The sequence below is a fragment of the Mercenaria mercenaria genome, chromosome 17 (assembly GCF_021730395.1).
Source record: "Mercenaria mercenaria strain notata chromosome 17, MADL_Memer_1, whole genome shotgun sequence".
Lineage (NCBI taxonomy): Eukaryota > Metazoa > Mollusca > Bivalvia > Venerida > Veneridae > Mercenaria > Mercenaria mercenaria.
In genome coordinates this window covers 66839501-66865367 of record NC_069377.1, presented here as the reverse complement: position 1 = coordinate 66865367, position 25867 = coordinate 66839501, and the positions used below count along the sequence as shown (strand labels likewise).

General features: G+C 36.9%; 1 protein-coding gene across 1 annotated transcript; it reads right to left on the bottom strand.

The window, feature by feature from the left end:
• Nucleotides 1-242: 242 nt before the first annotated feature.
• On the bottom strand, nt 243-23005 carry LOC123536783 (SET and MYND domain-containing protein 4-like). Its single transcript, XM_045320202.2, has 5 exons — nt 22843-23005; nt 18433-18493; nt 15943-16083; nt 12823-13087; nt 243-7937 (listed from the first exon to the last, which is right to left on the bottom strand). Exons 2-5 carry the CDS (start codon nt 18470-18472, stop codon nt 6374-6376), a joined length of 2010 nt encoding a protein of 669 aa, XP_045176137.1. The 5' UTR covers nt 18473-18493; nt 22843-23005; the 3' UTR covers nt 243-6373.
• Between the last annotated feature and the right edge of the window lie 2862 nt (nt 23006-25867).

Below are 25867 nucleotides of genomic sequence, written 5' to 3'. Positions count from 1 at the left end.
CTAACCAGAAGACAGCTGACAACATTTTTGAATCATGTCATTCAAATTAAAAGAACTGTTCCTTATTTAACCTTGGATATAAAGAATTGGTTCCCTATACTGATATTAAAAATTGGTTCCCTATACAGATATAAAGAACTTCTGTTATAAAGAACAAATTTCTCCTCGCCTGGCAAGTTCACTTTAACCCAGTTTTATTGTAAACTCAATATAATTCATTTTCATGTGGTTGCAGAAAAAACTTATTTAATTGTTTAATTCCAATATTTATTTTCTCAGTAACATTCCAACAGAAAATATTTATATGATTAAGACAGTAACATGTATTATCAAATGAGCAACACACAGTGGATGAAAACAACACACAATGGATGAAAGCGACTTACAGGGAATGAAAACAACACAAACAGAATGTAACACTCAAACAGACAAGAAACAAGCATGACCACTGCTGTGACTAAGGTAAAAGAATATCATTTCCTTTTACAATACACTTGGAGGAATCTTAGGTACCTTACTATTTAGCTAGAACTGAAACTGACTTAAAACTCTAATCTAAGTGTACCTTCTCTAATCAAAATCATCTGTTCATGATATTTTTTTTACTACAAATAAAACATTGATCACTCAAAATACAAAGTTAAAAAATGATTTTAAAACTGACAATTAGCAATAAAAATATGATCTGAATTTGGCTAATTTGGTTCTGTAATGACAATTTTGGTATGATGTTGCCTGGACTTTTTCTTAAACCCAATGAATGCCATATATCTGGGTTACAGTAATATGCATATATACAAAATAAGATCTGGAACATAAAATCAACCATGACAAAAAAGCATTTTACAGTAAATATAGGTGAGAATATTCTACTGCATAGAGGCTGAGTAAAGAGAACACAGCTGGATAAACAAGAGGATATAGTATAAAAATGTAAATCTAGCAGGGGTAAAATCTTAAACACATAATTTTTATAGTATACATAATATACACATAGTATATACCATAGTATTGCACCAAAGTCTTTTTAAAAAGAACACAAACAATGGAAGACAAACTGCACAAATTACTGTTTAAATACACTATCTTATAGTGTCAGTAAATGTCAAAAGGTAATTAAAAATGTTTTCAAGCAGGCATTCCAAATACTCTAGGAAATTCAAAAAATTAAAATGATAATTTTAGTCTTACAATCTTTTTTTCAAATTCAGCATTTCCATAAAATAAATGAACAAAAGCTGTCAGAGGACGGCAACACTATACATTATAAAAACTTGTAAAGAACAAGAACACATGGGGCTACAATTCTGCAAGAGTCATAAAACTTTCACCTCTTTCAATGCTAAATGAGATATCAGCTTAAATACAAGGTGTTACCCAAAAATTTCTAAGTCAAAAAAGGGGAATAACTTTGTGAAAAAAAAGCAAAACAGATTTATAAGACCTGTGTACAGCATGTCAGATGGCAATGAACAGGTATGTGAAGTTTCAATACGCATCCACAAGTTAAAACTACTGAGATACAAGCTTACATACAAAAACTTCATCTGTTAACAATCATTGTTCAAAGCAAACTTATTTATCTACTGATGATAAACAACTTAATCAAGTTTAAAAGCTAAAGCTCTTACAGTTTTCAAGAAAAAAGAACCTAAACAACAGCTATAACCAAGAAATACCTCGTGATTATTACAAAATGTAAGAGACGGTTACGGTTCTTGGCGACTTATTTACCTATAGATTTTGTTTTAGACAGAGCACAAAAATCTCTAAACCAGGAAATACCCATTTACTTCTGGTTACAAAATCATAAATGGGCCATAATACTGTATAATAGTTCTCTGCCTTTTCACTGCCCTAATGATAATGAACAAGTGTTCAAATTTTCAAAGATACAGTTCAAATAGTCTTCAAGAAATGTGAACCTAAACAAAAATCTAAATCAAAGGTATATGCCCAGGATCAAGGAATGACAATACATTTGTATCTCCTTGATTTTTCCATAATAATATCAGACTTGCTACTAAAAACAAGCGATTCCATATCTATGAAGTATTCATCTGGAAAAAAAACTTGTCCAACCTCTAAATTATGTGGTAACGCTCCCCAATGTGTCACTAATGCAGTAAAATGTTATTTCAAAGAACAGGAGTTTATCTGTTTCTTACATTAAGTAATGACATCTGAAAGTATGCCCCTTTACAGCACATAATCTTTTTTAACCCTTATCATGCTGGACACGATTGATTCTGCCTTTGCGACCAGTGTACAGTCTAACCTGTACTAACGGTCACCTCCGATCAGCGGTCACCTCTGTTCAGCGGCCATTTTATGACGCCCCCGACGGATTTTCCTCTATTTAACACTTTATTCAGCGGCCACCTGCCGTCCGCGGCCAGCGGCCACCGGAATTGCCTACCGACCGCCGTATTTGACCCCTTTCAGCGGCCATTTTTCTTCCAAAACCAATTACTTTTAGGCAATAATCGCCGAAGATTCCCGATTTTGAGAAGCACGTGGTTGCTAAGTTTCGCGGGACTTCACCACAAGAACGACAAAATGACATGAGCTTCTCAATTAAAACTGATAACCAAAGGTGTAATCCCCTTTTGTTATGATCAAATGGCCATTAATTATCGGTAATTAGCGTGTCACCTCGTGTCAATTTTGTTGTTCACAGTTTGACCTCGGTTAAAGATAATACTCGATAACTAATTAGTAGCATAATATTTGTGATTTTTTTTTATACTTCTGTCATCAAAATACTATTAAATTTATACGAAATTAATTGTGTTTTGAAAAAAAATATAAACCACTCTATCTTTAACGGAACGTAACGGCAATCTTAGATTTAGCGTAGACAATAAGCTCCGAGAGTAGCTTCCCTTACCAAAATGGCGAAAGTTGTAAACAAACTTGTTTTGAAGTTGGAAAATTGTCTGTATCAATTTTTGTAGTAAAACAAGAGGACCATGATGGTCCTGAATCGCTCACCTCTTCCCACATGACCCAGTTTTGAGTATGACGTCGTTTTTTCTATTATTTGACATAGTGACCTAGTTTTTGAGCTCATGTGACCCAGTTTTGAACTTTACCTAGATATTATCAAGATAAAAATTCTGACCAATTTTCATGAAGATCCATTGAAAAATATGGTCTCTAGAGAGGTCACAAGGTTTTTCTATTTGACCTTTTGACCTAGTTTTCGAAGGTACTTGACCGCGTTTTGAACTTTACCTAGATATCATCAAGGTGAACATTCTCACTAATTTTCATCAAGATCTCATGAAAAATATGGCCTCTAGAGAGGTCACAAGGTTTTTCTATTTTTATACCTACTGGTTTAGTTTTTGACCGCACGTGACCCAGTTTCGAAATTGACTAGATATCATCAAGGTGAACATTCAGATCAATTTTCATGAAGATCCATTGAAAAATATGGCCTCTAGAGAGGTCAAAAGATTTTAATAATTTTAGACCTACTGACCTAGTTTTTGACTGCAGATGACCCAGTTTCGAACTTGACCTAGAAATCATCAAGATGAATATTCAGACCAACTTTCATACAGATCCCATGAAAAGTATGGCCTCTAGAGAGGTCACAAGGTTTTTTTACTATTTGACCTACTGACCTAGTTTTTTAAGGCACGTGACCCAGTTTCAAACTTGACCTAGATATCATCAAGGTGAACATTCTGACCAATTTTTATGGGATCCATTCACAAGTATGGCCTCTAGAGAGGTCACACGGTTTTTCTATTTTTAGACCTACTGACCTAGTTTTTGACCGCACATGACCCAGTTTCGAACTTGACCTAGATATTATCAAGATGAACATTCAGACCAATTTTCATACAGATCCCATGAAAAATATGGCCTTTAGAGAGGTCACAAGGTTTTTCTATTATTTGACCTACTGACATAGTTTTTGATGGCACGTGACCCACTTTCGAACTTGACCTAGATATCATCAAGATGAACATTCAGATCAACTTTCATACAGATCCAATGAAAAATATGGCCTCTAGAGAGGCCACAAGGTTTTTCTATTATTTGACCTACTGACCTAGTTTTTGATCGCACATGACCCTGTTTCGAACTTGACCTAGATATCATCAAGATGAACATTCAGACCAATTTTCATACAGATCCCATGAAAAATATGGCCTTTAGAGAGGTCCCAAGGTTTTTCTATTATTTGACCTACTGACCTAGATTTTGAAGGCAAGTGACCCAGTTTCGAACTTGACCTAGATATTATCAAGATGAACATACAGACCAACTTTTATACAGATCCCATGAAAAATATGGCCTCTAAGAGAGGTCACAAGGTTTTTCTATTAATTGACCTACTGACCTAGTTTTTGACGGCACGTGACCCACTTTTGAACTTGACCTAGATATCATCAAGGTGAACATTCTGACCAATTTTCATGAAGATCTCATGAAATATATGGCCTCTAGAGAGGTCACAATGTTTTTCTATTTTTAGACCTACTGACCTAGTTTTTGACGGCACGTGACCCAGTTTCGAACTTGACCTAGATATCATCAAGATGAACATTCTGACCAACTTTCATAAAGATCCCATGAAAAATGTGACCTCTAGAGTGGTCACAAGCAAAAGTTTACGGACGCACGGACGGACGGACGACGGACATCGCGCGATCACAAAAGCTCACCTTGTCACTTTGTGACAGGTGAGCTAAAAAGTCTACATTTAAGAAAAATATGACAACTATTGCAAAAGGAGCTCTTATTTTGAAGTATTTTTCGAGAATAAAACATGCGAAGGCATCGAACCCCACCCACTTATCTATAGGCAATGTGCAAAATAAGACGCTGCTTAAAGTTTAAACAACATTTCTTCTTTTTTGACATCTTTATTTTAAATGTGGTTTTCAGAATTTTTTTATTAAATGGCAGATGTTTATAAAAATGATAATTTTAGAAGTTAACAATGATTGATTTTCTAAGTAGCTTTTTAAAGGGTTACTAAGAAATAGGCCTATGTAATAACTACATTAATTTCTTGAGTGGTATGAGTACTTTGGTACATATAGATATCATCAAGATGAAAATTCAGACCAACTTTCATACAGATACCATGAAAAATATGGCCTTTAGAGAGGTCAAAAGGTTTTTCTATTATTTGACCTACTGACCTACTTTTTGAAGACACGTGACCCAGTTTCGAACTTAACCTAGATATCATCAAGGTGAACATTCTGACCAATTTTCATGAAGATCTCATGAAATATATGGCCTCTAGAGAGGTCACAAGGTTTTTCTATTTTTAGACCTACTGACCTAGTTTTTGACGACACGTGACCCAGTTTCGAACTTGACCTAGATATCATTAAGATGAACATTCAGACCAACTTTCATACAGATCCCATGAAAAATATGGCCTTTAGAGAGGTCACAAGGTTTTTCTATTATTTGACCTACTGACCTACTTTTTGAAGGCACGTGACCCAGTTTCGAACTTGACCTAGATATCATCAAGGTGAACATTCTGACCAATTTTCATGAAGATCTTTTGAAATATAGGGCCTCTAGAGAGGTCACAAGGTTTTTCTATTTTTAGACCTACTGACCTAGTTTTTGATGGCATGTGACCCAGTTTCGAACTTGACCTAGATATCATCAAGGTGAACATTCTGACCAATTTTTATGAAGATCTTGTGAAATATATGGCCTCTAGAAAGGTCACAAGGTTTTTCTATTTTTAGACCTGCTGACCTAGTTTTTGAAGCCATGTGACCCAGTTTCGAACTAGACCTAGATATCATCAAGATGAACATTCTGACCAACTTTCATAAAGATCCCGTGAAAAATGTGACCTCTAGAGTGGTCACAAGCAAAAGTTTACGGACGCACGCACGCACGGACCGCGCGATCACAAAAGCTCACCTTGTCACTTTGTGACAGGTGAGCTAAAAAAACACGCCAGAGTTTTAGATTTCTAAGAAGGCCATTCGTATTGCGAAGGCAAATGCACTTCATTGTATCCTGGTAAAATAATAATGGAAAAACCCAAAAAGAAACTGGTCTAAAGGCTATAGACTGTGGTCAGAAGTCTGAAAAATACATATACTGGCTGCACCTCCGGTCAGCGGTCACCTGGCTTTAGCGGCCAAATTGTCTGCTTGCCTTGGCTGGCTGCTTAAGACAGGTTAGACTGTAGATCATGATCAGCCTGCACATCTGTGCAGTCTGATCATGATCTGCACTGTTCGTCATTCAGTCAGTAACTGTTTGGTATGTACCCCTTTTAACAATTAATGGTACTGTCCAAATTGAAGGATGGACAAGTTCATTACAGAAATTTACCATGATAAGGGTTAAATGTAATATGCCCTTTTCAAGTCTATTTTCCTGTATTTACAGTGTAATGACTTCCTTTGTAGGCGTAGCATTGTTTTAGTGCCTCTTGACAATCATTAAAGTCACGCCAAGGTCGGCACAAAAGTCTGTCCATCAAAGTTAGATGATTTTCCAGGAAAATGATACTCTGATCAATATTATCACAGGAGCTGAGGAGAACGTCTCTCATTGCTAGGCGATAAGTCTCATCTGATTGGCTGAGGGAAGACAGTCTTGGACGGAGAGCATGATTGTGTTGACAGAATGAGCAGGGGACGATGTCATATTTGTGATTAAGGGGTAGGAACACGGGTCCAGCACAGTTGTCGCATTTAAATACAGGCATATCAGAGGGAATGTCATTATACTGCGGGTCATCATCAGTGCATGCAAGACAGTTACAGGTAAAGAAATATTGTGGAGCCAGTTTTTTCCTTCTTTCAGCTGTGGGAGTTAGAGCACATAAAGCACCATAGTTATCCAGCACTTCAGAGCCTTTTGGAATATTTCGAATAGCTCTCACTACACAAATATTGCCATAACTATGGCGGACAACACTGGGATCACAGGAGTGATTGATCAAACTCAACACAGGGTAAATGGCTGACCCAATCTCCACTGTAACAGATTCCGGCAGATTAGAAGGTAAATGTGACAACTCAGAACACTCATGTGCATTGCAAGGCATCATCATCAGGTTTCTCAAAATATGACTGCCAATAACACAATTCTTAGACGTATCTTTCTGTTCTCCTGAACCAAAGAAGTCTGTTGCTTCAAGGCATTTTTGAAGGTAGAATGCCTGGAGTGTGTATTTCAGTAATTCCTCCACACCCCTATCATCTGCATGATTTACAAGATCATAAACTGTCCTGTAATCCTGACTGTCATACACACCATCCTCATTCAGTACAGTCTTTGTCTTATCTCTATCAGATTTTTCTTCAAATTCTGTAAGATACTGGTACCCAGCTTTTAGCACAGTTTTAACAGCGAGATGTCCCAAATTTATCTCCACTTCTTGTATATTGTACAGGATATCACATTCAAACTGATGGTAACTCTCCCAGGCATCTTTCTGACATCTCTCACTGCAAAACACCACAGCACTGCAAGATCTACAAGGAGTAGAGGCAATAACTCTTTCACAACAATGATGACAGTACCGGCCTTTGAAATTAGACAAAACAGTTGAAGCAAAAGGTTTTTCAACAATTAAAACCTCGCCTACTTCAACATTCCTCTTTGCAAACAACCCACGACCGGATTCTTCTCGGTAATCAACTTCAAGGCACTCTGACATGACAGGTACCTGCTTATTAACTTTCTCAATACTTGGTATCAAAGAATGATATAGAACTGTCCCATCTACACCTTTGATAAGATTTTCTGTCATTTTCTCACACTGCCAAATCTGTTTATCATATTCATTGATTAGGTTGTTCCGTTTTGTCTGGTCAAGCTCTGCTTGATGAACAGCAGTCTTAGCTGATTTAAATGCACTAATTGCTTCCTGTTTGTGGCCCATCTGATAGTGGCACTTGCCCCGACGTTCATACAGCTTGTACCTGTAAGAAGTGGAACAATATCATTAAATTACTTCATCTTTAAATTAGCTTTGAGCAATGAAAGGTGCACATCTTCAAATTTTTGTCATTTTTTTCATAATTATACACCAGTCTATTTGTTAGGAATTGTAAAAGTGTAACAAGAGCTGTTTAGTTACAGCACACATGCCTATTGAAACCCTTCTACACATTACTAACTTACATAAAAGAGCTTTAAAAAAATGAATATGGGGCACAATATTGTAAACTGAAGTCAGAGATACAAAACCTAGTTCATAATGGTGGACTTTTGAGGAGTTTGAATGCATTTAGTACAACTGTTCCTGAGAAACCTGCTTACAAGTACACCTTACACTAAAATGTTAAGTGAATAATATTGCAAAAATGTAAGCCAGAGTTATAAAACCTGCTATGTGAGATCATCTCATGATGCCAAAGAGAAACATGTGGTGAGTTTTAAAGCATTCGGGCAAGGAGCTGATGAGAAACATGTAGCAAAACTCAAAACTACCTGAAGATATCCTGGATAACCATAGTGTGTTGCAGCTTGCATATCAACAAGACAAGGTTAGCAAACTTACACACTTACCTGAGATTTACCTGATAAACATAATCTACTGCAGCCTACCAACAAGACTAGGTCACTTACTGCAGATTAACCAGATAACCAGGGTATTGCAGCTTGTAAATCAATAATACAACTTAGCAAAACTCCACACTAACATGAGATTTTGCTAATAAACATTGTATATTAATTTGCTGCATGTATATTAGCTAAACTCAAGTAGTCTATACTAACAAAACATTTACCCAACAAACATTTTTTTGTAGCTTGAACAGCAACAAGATACAAGGTAAGCATGCATCTACACAAGACTGAGAATTAAAGGATAAACCATAGTCTATTGCAGCATATATACCGGTATCAACAAAACAAAATAAGCAAACTCTACACTAACTTGAGATTTACAGGTTAACCATAGTCTACTGCAGCCTATATATCAAGAACAAAACCAGAGCTGTCCGTAAGACAGCACGCTCCACTATTCGGTGATTTGACAGTAAAATGAATATATGTCTCAATAACAGACCTCTACTTTAAAAGGAAGATACACCAAGGGGCACATTTCTGTCAAGAACACAAATTAGTTATTGGGATTGTTACCACACATGCAGATGATGATGGTAAAGATATATTTTGAGTTTTAAGTCATTATCTTATAAAGTACCAAAGTTATGTCCAGAAAACGAAGTTTGTCAAAAAATTTAAGTATGAAAGGGGCATAATTTGGTCAAAAATACAAATAAGAGTTATGGGGATTGTTACCACACATGCAGATGATGATGATAAAGATACATTTTAAGTTTCAAGTCTTTACCTTATATTGTACTAAAGTTATATCCAGAAAGCGAAGATTGCCAAAAAACTTTAAGTATGAAAGGGGCATAATTCTGTCAAAAACACAATAAGAATTATGGGGATTGTAACCACACATGCAGATGACGATTATAAAGAAACATTTTTAATTTCAAGTCATTATCTTTTAAGGTACCAAAGATACGTCTATAAACGAAGCTTTCGAAAAAACTAAACATGAAAATAATTCCAAGTATAACAACTTTGTGACCTTGACCTTGGGTATAATGGGCCAAGCCCCTGCATATACTTTATTTGTATGCTGGACAATGTTTATGTGAACTTACAGTAAGATATATGCAATAGTAACAAAGATATGACAGAAAAACTTCAACCTTAAAAATAAAGTATAACACCTTGGTGACCTTGACCTTGGGTATATGGGCCCAGCCCCTTCATATACTTTGTTTGTATGCTGGACAATATTTATGTAAAGTTAAAGTAAGATAAAAGCAATAGTAACAAAGATATGACAGAACAAGAGGGTCATGATGGCCCTGGATCGCTCACCTGATTAATATGAGCTACATGTTTCGAATGTCAAACTGATGATTTTTAAAAATTTTTTGGAAGATTTTCCGATGTACAATCAAGTTACCACTGGGGCGGGGCCAATTTTACCCCGGGGGTCATGATTTGAACAAAGTTTGTAGAAGTCTACTAGGCCATGTTACATATCAAATATCTAAGCTCTAGGCCTTCTGGTTTATTTTTAGCAAATTTATGAAGATTCCCCTATGTACAATCAAGTAACCCCTGGGCCTGGATCAATTTGACCCTGGGAGGTCAAGATTTTAACAAATTTTGTAGAGGTACACTAGGCAATGCTACATGTCAAATATCTAAGCTCTATGCCTTCTGGTTTATTTTTAGAAAATTTTCCTATGTACAATCAAGTAGTAACCCCATGGGGCGGGGTCATGATTTGAATAAATTTTGAAGAGGTCTGCTAGGCAATGCTACATGTCAAATATCTAAGCTCTAGGCCTTCTGATTTATTTTTAGAAATTTTTTGAAGATTTTCCTATGTAAAATCAAGTGACCCCTGGGGCGGGGTCAATTTTGACACCGGGGGTCATGATTTTAACAAATTTTGTAGAGGTACATTAGGCATTGCTACATGTCAAATATCTAAGCTCTAGGCCTTCTGGTTTATTTTTAGAAAAATTTTGAAGATTTTCCTATGTAAAATCAAGTGACCCCATGGGGTGGGGTAAATTTGACCCCGGGGGTCATGATTTGAACAAATTTTGTAGAGGTCCACTAGGCAATGCTATATGTGAAATATCTAAGCTCTAGGCCTTCTGGTTTATTTTTAGGAAATTTTTGAAGATTTTCCAATGTACAATCAAGTGACCCCTGGGGCGGGGCCAATTTGACCCCGGGGGTCATGATTTGATCAAAGTTTGTAGAAGTCTACTAGGCAATGTTACATATCAAATATCTAAGATCTAAGCCTTCTGGTTTATTTTTAGCAAATTTATGAAGATTTCCCTATGTACAATCAAGTAACCCCTGGGGCTGGGTCAATTTGATCCTGGGGGTCAAGATTGAACAAATTTTGTAGAGGTCCACTAGGCAATGCTACATGTCAAATATCTAAGCTCTATGCCTTCTGGTTTATTTTTAGAAAATTTTGAAGATTTTCCTATGTACAATCAAGTTACCCCATGGGGTGGGGTCAAATTGACCCCGGGGGGGTCATGATTTGAATAAATTTTGAAGAGGTCCGCTAGGCAATGCTACATGTCAAATATCTAAGCTCTAGGCCTTCTGGTTTATTTTTAGAAATTTTTTGAAGATTTTCCTATGTAAAATCAAGTGACCCCTGGGGCAGGGTCAATTTTGACCCCGGGGGTCATGATTTAAACAAATTTTGTAGAGGTACACTAGGCAATGCTACATGTCAAATATCTAAGCTCTAGGCCTTCTGGTTTATTTTTTTAAAAATTTTGAAGATTTTCCTATAGAAATCTATGTAAAATCAAGTGACCCCTGGGGCGGGGTCATGATTTGAACAACTTTAGTAGAGGTCCACTAGGCAATGCTACATTTCAAATATCTAAGTTCTAGGGCTTCTGGTTTTTGAGAAGAAGATTTTTTAAGATTTTCCATTAGATGTAAAATCAAGTGACCCCTGGGGTGGGGTCATGATTTAAACAAAATTGGTAGAGGTCCACTAGGCAATGCTTCACACCAAATATCTTAGCTCTAGGGCTTCTGGTTTTTGAGAAGAAGATTTTTTAAAGTTTTTCCTTTTGGTTGCCATGGCAACCAGAGTTCTGCATGGAATTCAATTCTTTGAATAATTTTTGTAGAGCTTCACCCAAGGAACATTCCTGTGCAGTTTGGATGAAATTGGCCTAGCGTTTTATGAGGAGATGTCGTTTAAAGTAAAAGTTTACGGACGGACGACGGACGGTGACTGATCAGAATAGTTCTCCCTGAGCCTTTGGCTCTGCTGAGCTAAAAACAAAGGTTTCCGAAAAACTTTAACCTTAATATAACCCAAGTATAACACCTTGGTGACCTTGACCTTATGTATAATGGGCCCAGCCCCTGCTTATACTTTGTTTGTTTGCTGGACAATGTTTATGTGAAGTTACAGTAAGATATAAGCAATAGTAACAAAGATATGACAGAAAAACAAAGGTTGCCGAAAAACTTTAACCTTAAAAATAACCTACATTTAAGTATAACACCTTGGTGACCTTGAGATTGGGTAAAATGGGCCCAGCCCCTACATATACTTTGTTTGTATGCTGGTTTATGTGAAGTTACAGTAAAATATAAGCAATAGTAACAAAGATTTAACAGAAAAACAAAGGTTGCCGAAAAACTTTAACCAAGAAAGCTTACGCAGACGCCGACATGAGTAGAATAGCCCCAATATTCTCCAAATAGTGGAGCTAAAAAAGGTTAGCAACTCTCCACACTAACCTGAGATTTTCTGGAAGCCGATAGCTCTATGACAGCTTCTATATCAACAAGACAAGTCAATCAAACTCTAAACTAACCAGACATTTTTAGATAACCACAGTCTATTGCAGCCTGGCCCTGCATATCAAAAAGACAAGATTAGCAAGTGTGCAGCTTGCATACCAACAAGACAAGGTTGGAAAGTCCACAGCTTGCATATCATGAAGACAAGATTAGCAAGTGTGCAGCTTGCATACCAACAAGACAAGGTTGAAAAGTCCACAGCTTGCATATCAACAAGATAAGACTCAAGTCTGCAGCTTGCATATCTACAAGATAAGACTAGCAAGTCTGCAGCTTGCATATCAGTAACATAAAGATAAGCAAGTCTGCAGCTTGCATATCAACAAGACAAGGTTAGCAAGTCTGCAGCTTGCATATCAACAAGATAAGACTAGCAAGTCTGCAGCTTGCATATCAACAAGACAAGGTTAGCAAGTCTGCAGCTTGTGTATCAACAAGACAAGATAAGCAAATTTCCACACTAACCTGAGATTTTCTGGATACCCATAGTCTATCGCTGCTTGTATATCAACAAGACAAGGTTGGTACAGTTTCCTATGGCAGAGAACAGCAGATCTGTTAGCTAGGGCAAGAGCAAGTGCCGATGTATCTCCTGAGGTCGGGGCGAGAATGACACTGCTGTTGTACAAGTCCAGTGTTTTCTTGTACTGTCTTTTCTTGAACATGACATTACCCTCCTCTCTCTGTCTGACTGATTCTTCTACATTTTTACCTTTCTTTACTGCTTTAACTGAAATAAAACATTATCAACAAAATAGTTTTTTTTCTAAACAAAAGGGACATGAAGAACCTGGTCATTAACCTGACATTGACACTGAATGCAGCCTTGTAATTTCTATAAATCTTAAAGAGCAAGGTTGCTAAAAACCAAGTTTCATGTACTTCTATCCAACGGTTCATGAAACCAAATGGGTAAGGTGTTTCTATTATTTGACACAGAGACATGAATTACGACTAAAACACAGTCTAAAATTTGGACTAGATTTTATATAGACAAACATTCTGACCAGATTTCATGCAGATCAGAATATGGCTTATGGAAAGGTGTTAACAAGATTTTTCTATTCTCTCACCTAGTGACCAAGTTTTTTACCCGAGATGACCCAGTTTAGTTCTACAATTGATCTACATTTCATTAAGACAAATCTTCTGACAAGGTCTCCTGTAGATCAATAAATTTTATTATAAAAGAAGTGATCTGTGTAAAGTTTACATGTTTTTTTCTAAGTTGTTACCTAGACTTTGACCCTAATCACCCAGTTTCACACATGACCTAGACTATAGAAAGACAAATATTCTGACCACCCTACGTCTCAATAGATCAGGTAGAAAATATTGTCTCTTTTGTGTAAACATTTTTTTATGGTTTGAGCTATTGACCTAATTATTGGGAACCATATAAGCCTTGATGCAGTTCAACAATATCCAACTTTATTGATTTGTATGAATAAAAAAAACGTCTCTATGCACTATGGTGTCGAGAAATATATTGAGATTTAAAGTAAAACACTGTTATTACTAACTTCATAGTAGTTGGCCTTGGTTGGGGAACAGGATGTGAAAAGTATTTTATGGAGTTGTTCAATGTATTGTTGACAAGAAATTTGCGCATTCCTGTGACAGTGTCAACAATTTTTTTTTAAATGAATGTATAAGCAAGTATCCGAGGCTGCTCAAACACTGTGTACAACACATGTGAATAGTTCAACTGAATATGCACAGAGATCTAGTAACAATTATTATGTTTATTTCTTTGTCCCAAATTTTCATCTATTTCGAAAGCATAAAAAATTAATAAGCTCCGACTGAAATTCACAGATACCCAATTAAATTAAACAATCATGGGGTAAGGTGTTTTAACCAATATCCTATTCAGGAAATACCCAATTCACTCTGATAGCTTATCTGTTGCTCTGATTTTAACAATATTTAGAGTGGTCCACACAAGGATGTTACAGACCAAATTTTGTGAAAATAAATCAACCTGTTCATGAGAAGAAACTGTTAAAGTTTTTTTTTCTTCTATTTTTAAGAGACCAATTGCAATCATTTAGATAAATTTGTGAGAGGTAAATAAAAGGATGATACAGATCGAGTTTCGAGAAGATCCATTACTTGGTAAATGAGAAGAAGTTGTTTCAAGATTTTTTCAGTTTCTAGTTCTAGTGGCCCCTAAAAAGGCTGAAGCAGAATCATTTGCATACCATACAAGGTTGCTAGGACCTTGCTAAGTGAAAATTCATGAAGTGGTTTCATAACAAGATGTTATTTAAAGGCTTTTCTATTTCTAGCTCTTGCAGCCCCTAAAAGGGACCAAGCAGAACTATTTAAACAAGCTTAAGAAGTCCAGGCCAGAATGCTACAATTAAGGTAATTCTGATTCTGATTGGAAGCTTCAGGGGAGAAGTTGTTTCAGTAAGATGTTGATGCAGGACACATGATGCAGGACACAAGATGCAGGACACATGATGTTGGACACGGGATGATGGGTGTCGTACTAACAGCTCATCCTGAACACAGTTCAGGTGAACTAAAACACTGAAAATTTCGCAATTATTTTATTGCGGGTGATAGCTTTTAAGATTTCGTATGTATGGTCTAAGTGCTGCATGTTGATGTCATAAGTGAGTTACATGTATTTGAATGTACAGCTTAGTAGCTGAAGTCAGAGCTACTTAAATTAAGCACTGTAGCAAAAGATAACTTATTAAGCTATATTTAGCCTTCAACCATGTATATTAAAACAATTTAAAATTAACAGGTCATTATTTTGCTGTAAAATTATTTTGAAAATTTCGCAAAATGTTTCAGAAGAGAAGGGAAAACTAGCTCACCCCTTGGCTGCCATATTTCTAATGAAACATAATGATCTGAAGGAATTTGGAAGCAGGCCACCTACAGAACATGCTTTGAAATTATTTTGAAATTGGGTCAGCAGTTTTTGAGAAGAAGATCTGCAAAATTTTCTGTATAGCTATATAGTGGAAACTAGCCCCTACCCCTGGTGACCATGATTTTTAATGAAACAAATTGATTTGACTGAAATTGGCAGAGGGTCACGCAAGGAATACTGCCATGAAATTATTTACAAATTGAGCCAGTGCCTTCAGAAGAGCAGACTTTTAAAGCTTTCCATACAGCAATCTAGCAACAGAAATAGAATGATTTGAAGGACTTTGGTAGGTGGTCATTCAAGGAATATTTCTGTAATATCAATTCAAAATCAGGTCTGCAATTTCCGAGGAGATTTTTTTTTTTTGGATGCCATGGCAATCAAAATTCTGCATGGATGACCTAGAATTGAAAGAATCTGAATCTGACCACCCATGGAACACTCCTGTGAAGTTTGGTTGAAATTGGTTTGGTGGTTTAGGAGAATCTGATGTTCTTAGAAAAAACTGTGGAATAAAGACTGGCAAACATCCAATGATCCTGTAAGCTCACAGGAGCTCTTTGTGCTCAGATGAGCTCAAGATATCCACCATTTAGATAAAAATATTGCAAATGGGACAAACAGTGTGAGCCCTGATGAGATGTACCTAGCCTTTTCAAGCATAATTGAATGAATCAGAAGCCTTTATTTACCTGTAATTATATCCTGGGCTTCTTGCAAGCCGTCCACTAGCTTCAACCGGTCTTGATCTGTCTGGCAGGACTTGAACCCTTCCAGGAACATATCATACTTCCCTGTTGTCTCCAGTTTTGTCTTTAAATCAGTAAGCCAAGCTGGAAAACATTGTCAAAATATTTCTGTTTCAATACCTGTAAGTTCATACTGAGTGCACATTTCGGAGCAATTACATTCACTAATTCTTGACCAATTTACTGTGAATCAATATTAAATCTAAACGGTACCAGAAAAGAATCTGTGTCTATTCTCAAGTCATGTGGAAAATTTATTATAATAGCCAAAAAACAAAAACAAAGTAAGGCTTACTTGTGAGATGTATAGTTAGGTAACAACTGTATGCAATCAAACCTGTCTATAAAGATCAACATTGGAAAATGCTTTGTGGCCATAGGTCACTAACCTGAGTTTCACAGCTTCCATGAACAGTTTTGGTAATGTGACATGAAAGGAAAATAGAGTAGTGTTTTCTGACAGAAGACTTTTAAGTTTCCAAAATAAATATTGGTGTGTAATTTGTGTGTTGGAGGGTAATTTTTAAACTTTGGAAATTGTTTGCCATTGGGACCAATTTGATCCAGGGAGCATGATTAAGCAACCGTGACAGAGGGCCACTAGACAAAGATACGTACCAAATATTTAAGCTCTGGGCCTTACAGTTGAAAAGAAGAAGATTTTAAAAGTCTTTTTTTTTTAAAAAGGCTACACTGAAACTAGATGCCCACGGGCAACATGTCGAGCCATCAAAATCCCGCCATGCATGAAGAAGAAATGCTCCGGACAAAGTCATTTTTGAATTTGACCTTTGACCTGTAAGTGTGACCTTGACCTTTGAGACAGGAACCTGGGGTTTGCGCATGACACTCCGTCTCACTGAGGTTAACATTCATGCCAAATATAAACAAGATTGCTCCATGCATGTAAAAGTTATGGTCCGGACAAACAAATCCGGATGGACGCAAGGACGGACGCACGCACATACACCGAACAGCCATTTGGACAACTATGTCTTCGCATCCGCAAGCGGGCTCGACAAAAAAGGAACCCCAGAGTGGCCAATTTTGATCCCAGGGTCATGATTTAAACAACCTTGTTAGAGAACCACTAGAGCATGCCACATATCAAATATCTAAGCTTTTGGCCTTATAGTTTCAGAAAAGAATTTTTTGGAAGGTTTTTAGCTATATATATAAGCCAATGTAAAAACTGTTGACCCTGGGGTGCAGTCAATTTTGACCCCAGAGTCATGATTTGACCAAACTTTGTAGTTGACCACTAGACAATACTAAATGCCAAATATCTAAGATCTGGGCCTTATGGTTCTGGACAAAAAGACTTTTAAAGATTTTTTCCTATGTAAGTCAATGTAAAACAAGGGACCCCCGGGTGTGGCATATATTGACCCCAGGGTCATGATTTGAACAATCTTTGTAGAAAACCACTAGAGCATGCCACATACTAAAGATCTAAGCTCTAGGCCTTATGGTTTAAGACAAGAATTTTTTGAAGGTTTTTACAAATCTATGTAAACCATGTGCCCCCGGGGCAGGGCCATTTTTTCCCCATGGGAATAATTTGAACAATCTTGGTAGGTAAAGGACTACTATACGACATTACATACTAAATATCAAAGCCCTAGGCTATGTGGTTTTGTGCAAGAAGATTTTCAAAGTTTTCCCTAAATAAGTCCATATAAACAATGTGATCCCCCAGGGCGGGACCATATTTGACCCTAGGCGGATAATTTAAACAATCTTGGTAGAGGACCCCTAGATGATGCTACACACCAATATCAAAGCCCATTGCAAGATTTTCAAAGTTTTCCTTCTATAAGTCTATTTAAACCAATTGACCCCTGGGGCGGGGCCATATTTGACCCTAGGGGGATAATTTGAAGAATCTTGGTAGGGGACCCCTAGATCATACTACACACCAAATATCAAAGCCCATTGCAAGGGTTAGGCCCTGTGGTTTTGGACAAGAAGATTTTCAAAGGTTTCCTTAATAATAAGTCTACATTGTATATAAACCAAGTGACCCCGGGGCGGGGCCATATTTGATCCTAGGGGGATAATTTGAACAATCTTGGTAGAGAACCCCTAGATGATGCTACATAATAAGTATTAAAGCTCTAGGCCCTGTGGTTTTGGACAGGAAGATTTTTTAAGTTTTTCCTTTCGGTTGTCATGGCAACCAAAGTTCTTTAAGGAATTCAATTCTTTGAACAATTTTAAAAGAAGATCATCCAAGGAACAACCCTGTGAAGTTTCATCAAAATTGGCCTGGTGGTTTAGGAGGAGAGGTTGTCTAAAGGAAAAAATTTATGGATGACAGACGCCGTACAACGGCAGACGCCAGACAATCACTGACCACAATAGCTCACCCTTGAGAACTTCGTGCTCAGGTAAGCTAACAAGAAAATGATATTTAAGATATCTTATACAAACCTTGACTCTTCAATGCTGCAGAACTTGTTTTCGAATCCATTTCAATAATTATGCTTTTGATCTGGAAAAAAAGAAAAAGATCATATTGAATAATAAAATGAATTAATGTGCAACAGAAGATACTTGATCTATCATTAAATGTGATGAATATCACCATTACCACTTTAGTTTGTCAAAGGAAAAGAAACGGTTTGTTTAAGTCCAAGGTCAAATAAATCTGCAATGTTTTAAATGATCATTAATGTAATAAATACATTCTTAAGTTTGTTAATTGCCCAAAAACGCATAACATTTTGAACAAAAATGAAAAAATAACAGGACCTAGCTTTTAATGAACTTAACTGCTTCACTGATGTCCTTAACTATTATGAAAAAAAAATTCTGCAGAAGTCCCCCATACCCCCTCCAACAAGAGGGATAATGCCTTCCAAATTTTTTATGGCAGAACCCTGGTAATCCTAAACATTTGTCACTACCATAATACTACTGTTTCAAGTTTATTATGGGCACTGTTCATTTTTCAAAGGAGCTCTGCCTTTTAGGTATCACCTAATTTATATCAGTTACAAATGAATTTTTAGACTCTGTAAATATACCACTTTCCTCAGACCTGTCTAATGGACAAGATGCTGTACTACTAAACTTTAGCAAAGCATTAGACAAAGTGCTACATATATGCTTCTTGCTGAAGCTAAGCCACAACTGCATTCATAAAAGCACTTTAAAATGGATCGAGAGTTTCTTGTCCAAAAGAGACCAAAAAGTAATCATAGAGAATTGTTTTTCTGATTTCTCTTCTGTGACCTCAGGTGTTCCCAAGGGCTCGGTTTGAGGACCGCTGTTATTCTTTCTCAAAATCAATGACCTCCTAGAGAATGTTCTTCTGCAACAGGCCTGTTAGCAGATGACAGTCTACTGTACCGTGAAATACGCATTGAACATGGATGATTCCACCATACTACAAAATGACTTGGACCATCTGCAACAGTCGCAGAAGGATTGGCAGATGCCATTGATTTCCTTCAGGTATATCGTGAATTACACAAAACCTAGCAAAAATGCAAATTTGCTATATTCAGCGCATTTTTTCGCAATTAAATCATCATTGCCGTAAGCAATAATGTCTCAAAGACTGAAGTACCTTGATAACCCTGATTTTTTATAGCCACTGCTTGTGACTCTGTGGATGGACCACCAGGGGAGGTAACTAGAGTCAGAGATTGGGTTAGTCCAAATTATAGGATGTTTCGGGACAGTATAGTAACTTTTGACTGTCACTGTCCTCTCACGTCCAAACTTATTCTACATACTTCTGTTAGGAAATCCCCTATTAAATCTGACAGAATGGGAACGTTTTCTGGTACATGCATGATGTATTTTATTCTGACCAGTATTTTATATTTTTTTGGAATTCTGAATGTCTGCGTTTTCCTATCAGCAAAATGCTGATACAGGTTTACAAGGCTTATAGGGATGGCAACTGTAAAATATCAGATTATAAAATAAGCCATCCCATTAAGCCAAAAGGCTAAACAGATTGGGACTACCCTCATAGTCATACCAGCTGAAACATACAAAAACTGGAAGCAGTACAGCATAGGGCACTGTGTCATGGGGTATAACCAGCAGCACCTACACTGTCAACAGGACGATTGCCAACTTGATTTTTTGGAGCACTTGCACTTTAGTGGTCCCTATAATAATAGTATTTTGAAAATGTCTTAAAAACTAAAAGTTATAATGGGTAACTTTATTTTTAGATGAATATGTAATCATGTTTGAGGGCTGCTGCCCCAACACCCCCGCTTTGCCCCACACCCCATCTTGCGCATTGTAAATTTCAGGGGACTGCTAAAGTGCACTTAGTCCAAATTATAAATAGGACGTTTCTGGACGGTGTAATAACTTTTGACTGTCGCTGTCTCCGTCACCTGTTGTCCAAACTTATTCTGCATATTTCTGTTTGGAAATCCCCAATGAAATCCGTTGGGAACTTTTCTGGTACATATACAAAGTATCTGTAATGATTACATCTCTGATAATGAATTTATGTTGACATTAAAAGCATAAACTCGCCTCGCTGACATTTTATGAATGTATATTTTGTGTTTTGTTTCTGCAATTAAGTGTCATCGGCAGTCTGCTGTTTATTGAAACCGTTGTCAGGGTAGATATCTCCTCGCACCTGTCACATAATATTTTCGAAGATTTATGTCTCTTATTTAAAACTATTAATTAAATTCAACCCATCTGAAGTTTTTACATGAATATTAATGTTTAATTTACAAGGCTTCCATTAGGATTCAATTTCATGGAATCAGGACTGCCTAACATTCAGATTTTGGAGTCCCTCTTAAATTTTCTCAGAGTCCTAGTATTACTTTGTACAATGACCCTTAATATCATCGTCATATTTAATTGGTTCAGAACAATGTGTATTAAAAGTAATAGAATTTAGAGAAAAGGACCACTAGAATGATAAGAAAACATTATATTTAACAAAAAATACTTTACTGTTTTAATATACGTATAGCAACAGTCAGCATTTTGTTAAAATCATCAAACTTACTTGAAAATCCACAAAAAAAAAAACCCAAGAAAAAACAATCTAAAGTACATTTTTATACACTTGGAGTAGAATTATGTCAAATTACATCAGTGGCCTGGCAATGCACAACCAGTTAACTTTCATCCCACATCAAAGAAAATCAATAAAGGAAAATTTGCTGACACTCTCCCTTTGAAGTTTAGCTGCCATGTGCTGGTGTTTATTTCAGGCTATTCATCAAAATGTGTTAGAGATACCAGTTGTGTAACCTATTAGGAGACAAATTGAATGGGTTCTTTTTTTTCTAAAAAATACTGTAAAAGTCGGATTTATTATTTACGAAAATCAAAAGTAGCAAATTTATTACTGATCGGAAAAAATGTTTTAATTAAAACTGGATGTGAAATGTTATTTGCTAGAAGAATATAGTTACTTGCTGAGGTTACAAGATATTTTTTGCCCAGATAATAATTTCAGTCGCCATCACAGCATGGTCAATCCGAGAAGATTGTGTCTCAAAATGAAAGCCCTGCATCCTGGTATTTTCGGAAAACCGATTTTCTACTTTTGATGCAATTATTTTCAGATAATGTTTATATAAGCAAATTATGCTGATTTTAGATTAAAACTTCTGAATTTCTAGTGGTCCAGAGGACCAGCTAGCTTTCAGGATTCACTGGTCCACCTGAAAATACACTGTCTGCAGGTCATCGGACCACCGTTAGTGACGATCCCAGAATCTATTCACTCACCAATTTGCAAACAAAATTCTTTTTTTATGCTGAAGTTGTCGATATAATTTCCACAATTAGTTATTTTGTCTTCCGACTTCAGAGCTTGTTTTACCAACTTAATCCGAGCCAAATGCATGTAATATTTTTATTGGAAGTGTCTATCGGCACGACGGTCGTGCCGATTAGTATTCTTATCCGCACGATGGGTGCTTCAGTAGCGTTTCTATATTTGGAATAAGGTGTATCTTAGTAAAAAATACTAGCTGTTATAGCATCATGATTAATTGAATAATTCATCAATTGCAAATAAGTCAAGAATGCGAAGAACACATATTCTTGCACAATTAATAACAGTTAGTTAATTAGCATATCTTATTGCCGTTATTTTACTTTTCATATTATGTTTCAATTAAATAAATCGTGTGCAAGTGATTCAACATAATACGGGTAGGTGCATGCAAAAACTGTACTTTATGGAGATCTGATAAGGCTTTAAAAAATTATTCCCGGTAGCATCCTAAAAAAATAGGGTAGGTAGGTCCGATTTTTCTAGTTATTTTTTAAGAGACATCAGTAAGTTGATTTCTAACATCACTGACCATGTTTAAAGCATAAAAAGTGCAGTTTTGCAACTTTTTGTTAAAGAGTTAAAAAAAAAATCTCCAAGGAATAAACGGAAAAAACTTCAGAAAAGATAAACTAAATTTCACATATGTATATGTTAAGTACAGTATTTTCAGTTGTATCAGTAACGAAAATAATTGACATGACTTTTAGTCATGATCATCGTGCGAATAACGAAAATAATCGGCACGACCGTCGTGCGAATAACGAAAATAATCGGCACGACGGTCGTGCGGATAAGGAAAATTATCGGCACGACCATTGTGCAGATAGCCTTGGCCATTTTTATTATCGGCAATTAGCGCCTTCTCAACATGTCAACTGATCTGGATGACTGTTTACATTTACAGAAGGTCACTTTATCAAACAGGATGCTTTCACACTTCAAACATGACATCTAAAGAAATGCCGACAGTTTCTATGAGGCTGTTAATCATTAAGAAAAAAACAACTAAAAAATATTTGCACAAATGATCATCAAAACTGGTGCTTATCATAATTTACCTGTAGTCTCGTCAATTTATGGATGTCTCGTCAGTTGAAAAGGTAAGGCTAGATGAAGACAAAGCCCGACAGCGTGGCTATCACTTAAGTTATTTTCCTAATTTGGAAATAATTTGCCGAGAAAGTGTCAAATTTCATTTCCTTTGGAGTTACTTCCCTTGCACAAACCGGTGAGACGGTAGAAAGATATGCTGTATTTTCTATAACACCATGCAGGCATATGGACACTAAATAGCTGTATAGGTTACAACACACTAAATAGCTGTTCTTCTTTATTCTATGTCAAATTGACATATTTCCAATGATTAGGACCCATTTAAAATTACTGTAACTTACAATTTCAGTAATGTAAGATAATGCGTCAAATTTTGCCAAAAATAGCTGTTGCGACATAATCTTCAATCAGTTATCCTAACTGTTTTTAACTTAGCACCTGTAGTAATTTTTATTCTTTGCACCTAATGAGTTTTCTCATTTTTAACACTGCCCAGACAAGCGCCTTCCAGTCATAATCGTTAATGATTGTTGGAAGAATTATGTAGATGTAGATGTAGCCTAGTTTTGCCATGTTTTGTCATTTTCTACTCAGATCTGCACACAAATTACACATTTAAACTGTTAAATATGTTTAATTTTGCCTCTTACTGCTAGAAATTGGCAATCTTTAGGCTACAAATATGCAGTTTTTGAAAAAAAAATAGGAAGTGGCTGTTCTCACTAATGTTACAGCTTTTCTCAGCGGGGAGTTATAATTATTTACACTGTCTTGTCTAACTTGTTGAAAATTGGGTAGTACGAGGTTGGCATGCCCTAAATGCGTTTAAACCCCCAGTTTCCTTTACATAGGTTACTGACCTAGGCAGTGCCCTTATTTTCAACATGTTTTCTGTGTCTCGTATTTTGTGTTGCTTTTGTTGTCTTGTTTGTTTTTGGCATATTTCTTTCCTTTTCCTCCTTGCTATCCCTCATTGCGCACCCCCATATCCTTCCCCTTGCATTTGCACCCTGTCTCCTTTAACTACAAGACAGTGACTTATTGTGCCCACCATAATTTAGTCTGCCGGCTGTCCATATGCAGTGCCCGACTGTTGTTTATTCCTGCTTGCGTGTGCGTGTGCGTGCGTGTGTGTGTGTGTGCATGTATGCGTGTGTGTGTCTTAATTGGGCTGTACCCCACTGTATTGTTTTTTTTTCTTACTTGTCATTTTTGTTGATCTTTGTATGTGCATGTCTGCCCTGCTGTAGTTAACAGTGTATGGAGAGTGGAGACTGCGTTTTAGGAATGTGGCTTTCCCTGTTAAATATTCATCCTTGCTCCACTTTCCCCAACACCTGACCCTTTTTTCTACCCCATACCCTCCTCTTTTTTCTGTATTTTGCATATAATTAAAATGTGACTACTACTTGTTTATGGATTTTTGAAGCAACCCGTCTAAAATATTTTTCTGTTACATCTTCTTTTTGTTGAGGGCCTACTTTGTGATGCATGGATCTTTGGCTGTGTTGGGGTGCTCTGTGCTTCCGGGAAATCTACCCTTACCTTTTATCTTTTATGTGACATGCAATTCCTGTACATTTGTTGCTACTCTATCATGAAGTAATTTTGCGTGTATTATGACTTTTGCTTTATATGACATGCAATTCATGCATTATTGATATTACATTACCATATATATTAATTTGCTATAAACTTCTCCTTTATGTGAAGTGAAATTCACACTTAGTCTAGTACTAGCATAACCAGGGGTTGGGTGGCAGGAATGCACTTCGTGTGTGTCCCCCTAAGATCTGTAGCATATGTTTTTCTATCCAACTGTATAATTAAAAGCTATAAAGGCATGAACATATTTCTGCTCGCTTTGCTCACACATCATTATGCTCCCCTTCGAAGAAGGAGGGGTATAATTATTGTTTTGCAGATGTCAGTCAGTCTGTCGGTCGGAATGTAGACCAATCCGTTTCTGGATGATAACTCAAGAACGCTTGGGCCTAGGATCATGAGAGTTGATAGGGAGGTTGGTTATGACCAGCAGATGACCTGTATTAATTTTGAGATCTGTATGTCAAAGGTCAAGGACACAGTGACCCGGAACAGTTAAACGGTTTCCGGATGATAACTCGGGAAGGCTTAGGCCTAGGATCATGAAAGTCGATAGGGAGGTTGGTCATGACCAGCAGATGACCCTTATCGATTTTGAGATCAGTATGTCAAAGGTCAAGGTCACAGTGACTCTGAACTGTTAAAACGGTTTCCTGATAACTCAAGAAGGCTTGGGCCTAGTATCATGAAAGTTGATAGGGAGTTTGGTCATGACCAGCAGATGACCCCTATTGATTTTGAGGTCAGTATGTCAAAGATCAAGGTCACAGTGACCCGGAACAGTTAAACGGTTTCCGGATGATAACTCAAGATTGCTTGGGCCTAGGATCATGAAAGATGATAGGGAGGTTGGTCATCACCTGCAGGTGACCCCTATTAATTTTAAGATCGGTAGGTCAAAGGTCAAGGTCACAGCGACCAGGAACAGTAAAATGATTTCTGGGCGATAAGAACGCTTGGGCCTAGGATCATGAAAGTTGATAGGAAGGTTGGTCATCAACAGCAGATGACCCCTATTAATTTTGAGATCTGTATGTCAAAGGTCAAGCTCACAGTGACCTGGAACAGTTAAACGGTTTCCGGATGATAACTCTAAAATGCTTGGGCCTAGGAGCATGAAAGTTAATAGGAAGGTTCATCATGACCAGCAGATGACCCCTATTGATTTTGAGGTCAGAAAGTCAAAGGTCAAGGTTACAGTGACCTGGAACATTTAAACCATTTCCTGACAATTGCTTGGGCCTAGGATCATGAAACTTGATAGGGACGTTGATTATGACCAGCAGATGACCCCTATAGATTTTGAGGTCAGTAGGCCAAAGGTCACATTGACCCCGAACAGTTAAACTCTTTCCGGACGATACCTTGAGAACGCTTGGGCCAAGGATCACGAAACTTAACAGGGAGGTTGATTATGACCAGCAG